The sequence below is a fragment of the Dromiciops gliroides genome, chromosome 4 (assembly GCF_019393635.1).
Source record: "Dromiciops gliroides isolate mDroGli1 chromosome 4, mDroGli1.pri, whole genome shotgun sequence".
In the NCBI taxonomy this organism is placed as follows: Eukaryota; Metazoa; Chordata; class Mammalia; order Microbiotheria; family Microbiotheriidae; genus Dromiciops; species Dromiciops gliroides.
The window spans coordinates 483,419,135-483,430,021 of NC_057864.1; the positions used below are offsets into that span (position 1 = coordinate 483,419,135).

General features: G+C 55.0%; 1 protein-coding gene across 1 annotated transcript; it reads right to left on the reverse strand.

Moving 5' to 3' along the window:
* Nucleotides 1-503: 503 nt before the first annotated feature.
* Nucleotides 504-8,923, reverse strand: PSMD2 (proteasome 26S subunit ubiquitin receptor, non-ATPase 2). Its single transcript, XM_044003756.1, has 21 exons — nt 8,730-8,923; nt 7,619-7,675; nt 6,919-7,083; nt 6,514-6,635; nt 6,198-6,422; nt 5,946-6,104; nt 5,705-5,849; nt 5,155-5,215; nt 4,732-4,878; nt 4,536-4,642; nt 4,192-4,319; nt 4,012-4,099; nt 3,578-3,740; nt 3,389-3,490; nt 2,960-3,105; nt 2,769-2,852; nt 1,964-2,132; nt 1,743-1,837; nt 1,531-1,657; nt 954-1,072; nt 504-845 (listed from the first exon to the last, which is right to left on the reverse strand). The coding sequence occupies exons 1-21, from the start codon at nt 8,880-8,882 to the stop codon at nt 663-665; spliced, it is 2,745 nt and encodes a 914-aa protein (XP_043859691.1). The 5' UTR covers nt 8,883-8,923; the 3' UTR covers nt 504-662.
* Nucleotides 8,924-10,887: the final 1,964 nt, after the last annotated feature.

A 10,887-nucleotide genomic window follows, 5' to 3' on the forward strand; every position in this document is an offset into this window, starting at 1 on the left:
CTCCTAAGCATGACTGAGGTGGGCTTGCTTGACCCCTCACAAATGTGGTTATCTAGTTTTAATTCTACTGCAAGTGAAAAGCAAATGAGGGAGGAGAGCAGCTGCTACAGACACAGCCTGTCAGCCAGTGACTCACTGGAGCTGAGGAGCCCCGAGTGCCCAGCCAACAGAACCCCAGAAGGCACAGACAGAGGCAGGCAGGGCTGTCGACATGGGAAGCACTAGGCAATGGCCAGTCAGCCCCTGTTCAACACAGACTATGTGAAAAACACGTGTCTTGTGTACAGGCACACACTGTTCCCGGTAGAAGGTGAGCTCTTCGAGCACAGGTGGGAAGGGTTTCGGTTTTCTCTGTGACCAGAGCTGGCCAGCACCTGGTGCATCCTGTGGAAAAGCCCAGCTCCAGAAACATGCTCCTGGAGGGCCACAATTTTACCAGCCTGTGCCCTGGGTGTCCTCATCCCTGGCTAGCACACCCCAGGAAAAAAGCCGTGAACAAAACATAGGACACAAGCATCTTTAATTCAACATAGGTATCTCATTGTGTAACAAAAAAAGAAGGGACCAGCTTCCCCCAGGGCTTCTTAGAGGGCTGCCCCTGGAAGAGGGGTATTGCCTGGTTCCCCAGACTGCAGTCAAAAGTTTAGGACCCCCAGGGCCACTCAGAGATCATAGTTGGGGTTCTTCCGCAAGATTACGAAGCCCTCCAGGATGGGGGTGACAGGCAAAAACTCTTCGGTGGCAAGCTCGGCCCGTTCCCCATGAGCCAGCAACACTGGGGTTGTGTGCGTCTGGAAGCCTGTGATGGTCTTGGGCTTCCCAGCCTGGCCCACCACATCCACTGCCTAGAGGGGGAAAAGGGAGAGATGAAGTCTTACAGAGTAAGCCTGCTGCCCGAGAATCCCAAAGCAGTGGCTGCCATGCTCCAGCCCCTGAAGCCCTCCTCCTCTCACCTGGCCCACACGAACGGACACTGGCAACGGCCGGAGCTCCTCATCAAAGGTGACCAGCATCCGGGGCTGCATAGCAGCCACCAATCCGTAGAGTACATAGTGTGACTTGCCCAGAATGACTAAGAGGAAGCAGCAGAGAGGCAGGTGACCAGCCTGCCCCCAGCTACTCCTGGGCCCCCCTTTGTGGCTCTAACTCAGCCCCTCAGCATTCCCCAACCCACCTCCTCAGTCTTGAGGCTCCTCCTTCCCCACACTGCCTTATGTCCCCCAGAGCTGCCGCTCTTTCACTGCCCACACTCTGTTCGTTCCCCTAACCCTGGTACCACTCTCCCTGACTCTTGAGAGGTGGGGCAAAGTTACCTAAAACACCAAATACAATGGAATTAATAAATGGCCAGCTCCTCCGCTCCACGGTCACCCAGCTAACGGGAGTCTGGCCTAGCTATAAAGGGGACAGAAGCAGCTGTGGCAAAACACGAACCGTGGCCCCCTCCAACCCAGTGGTCAGAACCTGAACCTCCAGGTGCCCCCAGGGGAGCCCTAGTCGGCCTTTCAAAGGCATTTTGGGGGGACTCACTGTTGCGGACATCAAGGAAGGAGACGAGTACGGTCAGCAGCCCAGCCACAGCCACCTGACTCATGAGCTGCCGGTCACTGTGGTAGGGGCAGAGGGTGAGGGTGCCCTTGCCCAAGTGTGTCAAGCCCTGTGGAGGACACAGGGAGGGTGAGGATTGAAGGAGGTGCTGCCCAAGCCCAGCTACCCAAACCCCTGATTCTCCGGGCCCTCACCTGGGCCAAGCGCACCATGAAGAGGTTGTTTGGATCCTTGGCATGGTACTGTGCCAGCTGGCGCAGCATGGCAGCTAGCCGGGCATTGTTGGTACCTGGAAAGATGAAGCAGTGGAGGGAGGACTCCTGGGGGCAGGAAGGCTACACAGGACCAGTTGCTGCCCAAGCCTGGCCCCATGTGCCCCTGCACCCAATACCTGCCTGTCTCTGCCAACACTCACCACTGCCCACCATGCCCATGGCAAATATGGAGTTGTAGGACACCTCCGGGTCAGCATCGTGGGAGAACTTGCTCAAGGTGTCCAAGATGTTGAGCCTCGGGTTGGAGACGGAGATGAGGGCCAAGGCCAGAGGCACAGCACGGCGCAGTGTGGGCTCCCCATACCTAAGCTGGGGGGAGGTGTTTAAAGTCAGGGGGCTCACAGAGCAGAGGGCTCCACCAGGCTGAGAAGAAGATGCCCCAGAAATGGTCTCTGATCCAATCTCCAAAGGCCACCCAGGCCAAGGATGTGGTTCAGCTCAGACCTTTGGACCTCGGGGCAATCGTTCACTCTCCTGGGTCCCAAGGTCCCTCCTCTGTAAGATGAGGGACCCGCCATGACTGGGGGCCTCGCCAGACTCCACTGAGACATGTGCATTGAATGGGTGTGAACAGGATGAGGAATGCTAGGAAAGGTGGGAAGACCCTTGAGCCTGTGCAAACCACAACCATGAAGGCCCCACCTCTATAACAGCAGAGCACCAAGGGCTCCAGGTGCAAGGCCCCCAAGTGAACAAGAGGCCTGGGGCTGCAAGTGCAGCCTTTTGTTTCACACAAATTTGTGGACTCAGATTTATGAGACTTTATGATAAGCCAAAGAAAAGAGCAAAGGGCAATCAAGAAAACTTGGTCTAAAAGGCCTCTCGGTCTCTTCCTGCTCCTCGGGGGCTGGGGGGGGGGGTGTTGCCTCCTCCCTCCAAGCCAGTGATCTACACACAGCCCCCCCACCCCCGCCCCCCGCCCAGGCCCTCAAGCCCACAACTCACCAAGTGCCCAAAGGTCCGCAGAGCCATCTCAGCCCCAATTTCCTCCCCCATGGCGATAAGGGCAATGCCCAGGACAGCCACCCCCTGCCAGAGAAGGGAGGCCCAACAGTGAGTCCCGCGCCACAGACACCCAGAGACCCCCAAGGCCGCAGCGCCCTTTGCCCCATCCCTGGCTTTTCTCTGGGTGCCACCTGGTGTGCCCCCATGTCAGCTGGGGCCTCCTTCTTGTCTTTGTCCTTCTTCTCCTTCTTGTCCTTATCCTCCTCCTTGTCCTTGGAGTCAAAGTGCTCGCTGCAGATGTGAAGCAGCTGCTGCACTTTCAGCACATTCCCCGAACCTGGGGACATGAGAGAGAAGGGTGAGAAAGGCCTGAGTAGAGACAGCCCTAAGCAGGAAGGACACCATCAGGACAGCGTTCTCACAGGGATTTAAGGCTTGTGAAACTCATCTGATCTTCACCAGTGGGAGCACTGCCCTCATTTTACAGATGAGAAAACTGAGTCAGGAAAAGGGTGACTGTCTGACTCTAGCCCCTCTACCACAAAAAGGAGCCTCTACGGGAGACTGAAGGACTCTCCATTTCCTGAGGAGCAGTTAAGCCAGGGCCAAGCCACACAGACCTGCATAGGCGCACACATCCACCAGGGTGTTGGCAAAGCTTCGGAAGGGTTCAGACACAACCTCCAGGGCTGCCAGGATGGCTTCGATGGCCTCACCCTTGCCTAGGAGAAACAAGGACATTCAAGACTCCCAGCCTGTCTGGTCAGTCCAACCCCTGCCTCCACTGGAGGGCAGGCAGCCCAGCTCACCAAGGTGATTGAGGCCCAGTCCGAGGGGAAGCCAACGGGCATAAGTGTCTTTGAGCTCGGTCTCCGACTTCTCCATGATGGTCTGTAGGATGGTGGATGTAACATCTCCATTGCAGGAACCCACAGCGATCATGCCACAGGCCAGAGCGGTGACACCTGCCACCTGCCAGAGACAAGGGGGATGCTCCCATTTCCCAGTCTCAAATTAGGACCAACTGTGACCCCTCCCAAGGAACACTGAGCCCTCCAGCCTGTCAAAGCTGATCCCATGACAAGAAACCAGCAACATGAGGACCTCAAGCTTTGTGCCAAAGGCTCTCGTGGCCCACTACCACATCCCAGTCCCCAGCCCCACCCCACCATTCCCAGGGAGAGTCCCAAGGCTCCAAGGCTCCAAGCCTCCGCCCAGGGGAGCACCCCACTACTAGACCCACCTCCATACTGGACTTGGAGTCTCCCATCACTGGCAACAGCAGAGTCAGGACATCCTCGCGATTTGAGCCAGCGTAGGCCAGGCCAAGTCTAAGGAAGCCAGCAAGAACACATCATCCAAGGACTGGGCAGAGTGACAGAAAGCAGCGGAGGGGCAGGTGAGCAAGAGCCAAGGAGCTTACCCGAAGATGGCACCGAGCCGCATGGTATTGCTATTGTGCAGGACGTAGTCCGAGAGCAGGGCTAAGGCCGGGTCACACTCATTTCGGACTCCTGAGTTCACGATGCCACAGGCAAGGAGGGCTCCTGACTGAGAAAAGAACACAGGCTCCACTCTCTAGTCTGGCTTGTTTTTCCCCCACAGATCCTAGGCAAGCCCATTGTCCCCACTCCCTGCCCTTGTTTTGTTTTTGTTTTTGTTTTTTGGGGGGGGGACACGGTACAACAATTCACAGAATGTGACAAGCTCTGCAGGCCTCACGGTGAGCAGTGGAGACAACCACAGAAAAGGGAAGGGACAGCTCACCTTGATATAGTCCTCAGAGGAGTAGAGGTACTTATCAATCTGGGTGAGGCCACCATCCACATCCCAAAGGAGGATCATGCCCAAGGAGGCGGCTGCACTCAACATGCCTGTGATGAGAACAGAATGTCAGCAGACCAGAAGCAGTGTGAGGGGGCGTTGGGAGGGGCTAGAGGGGGGCATGTGTGTGTGACCCTACCGTGGTCCTTGTTCTTGTACAGCCACTTGTTGCCATCATCCGTGAGCAGCTTATCCTGGCCAAAGGCCGCGTTGACAAAGCCATTCACAAAGGAGGCCGCCAGATTCATCCGAGCGGAGTCCACTTGGGAGCCACTGCCCCCGAACCCTGCACCAGAGAGGGGAGAGAAATGAGGCCTGAGCCACCTAGGCTAGGGCCGGCAGCCATTTCCTTTATGAATGCTAACATACCAGGGGATGCTGCTGCAGCTCTGAGGATTTGGGGGGGGGGGGGGGTTTTGCAGGGTGCGTTTGTGTTCACGTGCTTGCTCTTGAGCACACTCTCAAGCGTGCGCTTGTGCGCACGCTCGCGTGCTCGCACTCTCTCTCTCTCTCTCTCTCTCTCTCTCTCAGCATGTCCCCCAACACCACCATGGATACTCACTGTTGTTTTCCAGGTGAGTTTTGTAAATGTCATCAGGCACCTTGGGCTCCATGATGTCGAGCTGGAAAGCAGACATCCCAGAATTACATCAGAATCACCCCCAAACCCCAGAGAGCTTCCCGTTATTTTTCTAACAAAGGGTAAGTGGCCAGAAGAGATGGCATGGAGGAATGTGAGGACCCACATTCAAACTCTGCCCATGACCACAACAGCCAATGAGCCACTGGAGCCATGAGCTGTGGGCCAAGCACTGCGTTACAGCCAAGTATGTGAGCCCAGGGAAGCAGGCCCTGCCCTCAAGAAGCTGACCCCTACCAGAGGGGGATAGCTTGTGTGCACACAACGCTTGTACATGGATGCCGTGAGCCTGAGGTCACTTTCACCTCAACACCTCTGCCCCTCCACACTCCTCAGCATTTGGAGGAGAGGCCCTATGCGGGCTCTGTGCTCCATGTTCTCAGAGCTCTCCTTCAGCGTCCCACAGCCTGGGCAGGGGGGGGTGGGGGGGTGGTGACTCGCAGTCCGGGCAGCTGACAAGCAGGTGCCTCACCTCTCTAGCCAAGGCCAGGAAGTTGCTGTTGAGCTGCACGTTAGACATGATCTCAGTTAGGTCCTCGTACTCTTCAACATCTTCACTCAGTTCCAGGAACACCCCGTGCCGGCCCAGCATGAAGGCCATCTGCTTCTGGACCACACTGGTAGAGAAAGGCATCACACATTACTCTCTTCCCAAGGATGGTCCCCAGAACACGCCGCCCCCCCCCCCCAGCTACCCCTTCGGTCACACATACACGTCCTTGCAGGAGGTAAAGATGTCTTCCACCAGTTCCATGTCATTGAGCATCAGGGCCAGTCTTAGGGCCTCAGGGAAGCGGCTGAACTTTCGGAAGACCCCCAGGGCGCAGCGCAGCAGGGCTGAATTCTCAGGCTCTGGCACATAACTCACACAGCTAGAAGAGACAAAGCTTGTGGGCCTCCCTGAGCCCAGAGCTGCTGGCCGGGCGCCCCCCACCCCCTCTCTCACGGCCCTTCCCCTCACCTACCTGGTGAGGTAGAGACAGACTTTGGCGTAGGCGTTCTCGTCAATGTCCTTCTCCAGCATGTCCATCTGCTCAATCTCCATGAGCAGGTCACACGCCTCGTGCTCTGCATTGTGGGCCATGTTGTAAGGGACAATCTCCTTCACCAGGGTGAGCAGGGGCTCCCGCTGAGACTTCTCGGCCTCATCCAGCTCCTGCCACTCCTTGGCCACTTCACCTGCCAGATGCCTGGGGGCGGCCAGGGCATTAGAAGGGAAACACTTCTACATGGCCCCTGGCACAAGGCCCTGCCTCTGAGACACCCTAGACCCGCTCTTACCGAACATACTCATGGCCCCATGAGGCCAGCTCCTCCTGAGACCCCACTAGGCGGTACTTTAGGCATTCGCGCTCACCACTCATGGTCATGGCCAGGACAGAGATGATGTCAGCTGCAAATCGCTGTAAAGAGACTATGGTAAGGGACTAATGCCTTTCACGAACATCTCACACTGGGCCTGGAGCCATGTGGCCTGGTTCATGCCCACGTCCTTTCACCAACTCTGAACACAGTTCAGAAAATCAGAATCAAGGCCCAGCCCTGACGCTGACTTGCTGGATGACCATTTTGCCCATCGACAAAATAGAAATATTTTGTACAACGGTATCGAGTCCCCTGCATTATAGTGCTGAAATCACTTCACATGCTGCCCAGGCGTGAGCTATTAGGATGATGGGGCCTCACCTTATTCTCCCCAGGCTTCATGTTCTCGTAGATCTCCTTCAGCTTCCCATAGTGTGGGCGCAGAAATTTAAGAGGCTTCGGCACTGAGGTCATGGAGGTCGTGGAAGAGCGGATCTGCCGCCGAAGCTCCTCCAGGGCTGGTCTGTAGAGGGATGTGTCCTTTTCCTGGTGGGAGAAAGAGATATTCAGGGAAGGGTTCTGCCAAGAATGAGCTACACTTCCTCCAAGACTGCACAAGAAAGCTTAAGATCAAGAGACTTTCATGTAGCCACAGGAGCCTCTCCTCAGGAGAGACCAAGAGTGCCAACACGAACCCCAAAGTGATGGAAATATTTATAAGTGACAAAGCAAAGATGGTAATCAGACCACATACAGTACCTACAAACACGTTAGGAAAAATCACAGCCACAAAAGCAGGTTAAGCTTGTAGACAGGAAATAAATTGTAGGGGAACCCAGAAAAAAGGTGGAGCTTTGTTTAGTTAAAGCTCACACGTGCGTTTCTATGTATTTTTCCTTCATATGGTCTGATCATTATTTTATTCCCTATTTCACATGATTATCACCAGCACAGGCAAAACGACCTAGTCATGGAGGGAGCCCCAGAGGATAAAAGGCTTCGAAGGCGAGCAGGGCAGGCCCACAAGCTCTTCTGCCCAGCAACAGGCAGGGGGAGGGCCCAGATCCGGCTCCTGACTCACCCCGAGTCGCTCCACCAGCATCTCCAGTTCATCCTGAAGTTGTTTGTCTTCCTCAGACTGCAGAGGGAGATACAGGGTCAGCAAACCCCAACCCATCGACCTCCTCGATTCTCTCAAGACCCTTCTCCCCAGGAGTGTAGCATCAACACTGTCAATGGGTGTACAGGGGACCCCCCCCCATACCAGTCTCTTACAACTGCAATCACTGAGTTCTTTAAACTACATCAGTCAGGAGAGAGAAGGAGAGGGGGAGACAGAGAGAGGAAGGGAGGGCAAAAGGGATGGAGAGACAGGAGGAAGGGCGTGTAGGGAGAGGGAGACAGAGGCCTGGGGACCTGGAACCAGGAAGACCCGAATTCAAAACGTGCTCCAACATTGACTAGCTATGTGGCTGTGTGACCCTGGACAAGGATGTGCCTCAGTTTCTTCATCCACAAAACAATACTGGCCGGTCAGTAAGCCCTTACTTATTGTCCCTGGCTCAGCCTCCTGGGCCTTGGGGCCACTCGCCCCCCCCTTAATGGTCCCCAACAAGGCTGCTCCAGGCTCATCTCTGGGGATGGGGGAGCAGTACTGTAACCCCACAATTCTTCAAACCCTAAGTCAATGACCCCCTCACCCTCCTGGCCCCTGGTGACTGGGGGGGGTGACCAGCACGGGAGGACCCTGTGTGCTCGGACCCTGACTCCGGGGCCTTTTCCGGGAGATAAACCAAAGGCCTGGGTTCCAAACCTGCTTCTGTCACTTAATCCCTGGGGAACACTGGGCCAGCCGCTTCTCTAAGCCTGTTCCTCCCTCTCTAAGAGGAAGGAGACCCCCAAGATCCCCTTCCCGGACAAACAGGCCCCTAAACACGGGGCTCTGCCCGGGGCCCAGGGCGGGCACTCGGGGGCAAAGGCGCAAAGACCGGGGATGGGCAAGCCGGCCGGGTTACGGGCGGCGTGGGGAAGGAGCGACGCGAAGAGGGGCCTTGAACGCCGCGTGCAGCCGGACCGGGCCTCAGGCCACGGGGGCTGGAGGCCGTTGGGCGCCGGCCGGGCCCAAGGCCTGAGCCGGCGATGGCCGTGACTCAGCCAGAGGCCCGGCCCGCGGCCCGAGGCCCGCCGCTCACCAGCTCCTGCTCCTTCTCCTTGTCGCTGAGCTCCCGACGCTCCTTGCCGCCGGCCTTGTCGTCCGCGGCACCGGCGCCGCCCGCAGGGGGTTGCGACTGAGGCGGCGGCGGCGGCGGCGGCAGCACCGCCTTATTGCGGCCGCCCGGCTCCATGGCGCGTTCCGCTCCGCTCCAGCCGCCCCCTGCCGATCGCGCATGCGCGCGTATGTGCGCACGCGCCCACGCTTCTCGTCAGCACGCACACACGCACGGTACGCAAGGCATGCACGCTCAGACTACATGTTCCACAAGGCAGTGCGCCGACCTCGCAGGGACTACGAGTCGCAATACGAATGGGCAGGGTGGAGCGCTTGCCCTAGTCACCTCTCTGCGCATGCGAAAGACATCTTGGACAGACCTGGATTCGTTCATTCATTCGTGAAATCAGCAACTGTTAAATGGCTACCACGTGCTAGGCACCCTGCTAAAACGGAGGTAGTAAGACAGAAATTCAAACAGTCCCTGCCCTCAGGGAGCTCACAGTCTACTGAGAGAACACCTAGAAAAGTGAACCTACTGGCTCCCAGCAATTGTCACTTTCTCCGGTGGCCTCGAATTGGTTTAGGCTTTTCATCAGCTTTGTGAAGGGAACAGAAGGAATATGGAACCTTCAAGAGGTCGTTGTCACTCCTTTGGACTTTGGAACTATTAAACGACGCTTAATAAATCTAACTTTTACAATAAAAAATCAATGAGAGATATCCAAATAATAGCCAGCATTTGTATAATCCCTTAAGGGCCCATTTCATTCTCACAAGGACCCTGCAAGGCAGGTGCAGATGAGGAAAGTGAGGTAGCTCCTAGGTTACTGCTCCGTCTCTTCAAATAGTCCAGCACACTGTGTATCTATTTCTCCCCTCACCCTCACAACAATGGAAGATCTGAAAAGGCAGGCGCAGTTTGATTTTTTTTCTCCAAAATCATTCATTCATAGGCCCTATCCTGCTAGCTGCATATAAATTCCTCGAGGGCAGGGATAGCTTCATAAATTGACATGGAGAAGTTCTCCTTAGCACCATGCAACTGGGCCGGACTTCTCATCTAGAAGCCATGGGTTCTTTATTCCACTTTTGACATCCTACCCATCTGACCCTGGGTCAGTCACTCGCATCTTTAAAATAGAGGAAAGAGTTCCTCTAAGGACTATTAACTCACAGTGTAGCTGAAGGGCCCAGTGAGATGATATCTGTGATGTGGTTTGCAAACCATATAAATGTAGGCTATTGTTGTCGAATGTTCAATGAACTGAATCATTTGATCTGGAATTCAATGTATCAAATAACAAACGAGTTATTACTTTGGGCCTGGGAATATTTTCATCCTAAGCAAATCTTACAGTATTTTATGCAGGACCATTCGATCAGCCAATCACCCCTTCATTGAACAGTCCTTCTCCTGATGAAGTTTACATTCTAATAGGAAAGACAATATGTACATATGTGGGAACGATAACCTTAGAGGGAGAGGCACTAACATCTGAGGAGACAGGGCAAAAGTCTCCTGCAAAAAGTGGAATTTGGGTTTTGCCTTGAAGGAAGCCAGAGATTCTAAGAGGCGGAGGTGAGGAGGGAGAGAAGTCCAGGCACCTGGGACAGCCAGTGGAAAAGGCATGGAGATGGGAGATGTGAAGGTGTCAAGTAAGTCAGTGGGGCTGGACTTTAGAGTTCATGAAAGGAAGCCAGGATGTGGAGAGGAGTGAGAGGATTCCAAGTATGGGGTGAAAATGTCTGGAACTTGAAGGTGGAATGTCTTGTACGGGGAACTGCAAGGAGAAGGCCAGCAGAGTATGTGGGGAGACAGAGAAAGATGAAAGAAGCCTGGGAAAGTAGGATGGGACTGGCTTATGAAAGGCTTTGAATGCTAAAAGATTTTAGGTTTGGTCTGGTAGGTGATAGGGAGCCAATGTAATTTATGGAAGGGAGAAGTGAGGTGACATGGTCAGACCTGAATTTATGGAAGATTCTCCATCAATTGGGGAATAACCAAACTGTGGTCCATGGATGTGATGGAATATTCCTGTGCTCTAAGAAATGATGTATGTGGTGAATACAGAGAAACCTGGAAAGAGCTACATGGACTGATGCAGAGGGAAGTCAGCAGAGCCAAGGAAACAATATAC

Bases quoted from the DNA above. Each gene is read 5' to 3' on its own strand.
- PSMD2 (XM_044003756.1), bottom strand. From the start codon at position 8,882: ATGGAGCCGGGCGGCCGCAATAAGGCGGTGCTGCCGCCGCCGCCGCCG. The intron at 3,106-3,388 runs GTCTGTGTGGCT...TCATGTCCCCAG, and splicing joins GGATGTGTGCGCCTATGCAG to GTTCGGGGAATGTGCTGAAA. The intron at 1,073-1,530 runs GTGAGTCCCCCC...GCTTCCTCTTAG, and splicing joins CTTCCTTGATGTCCGCAACA to TCATTCTGGGCAAGTCACAC.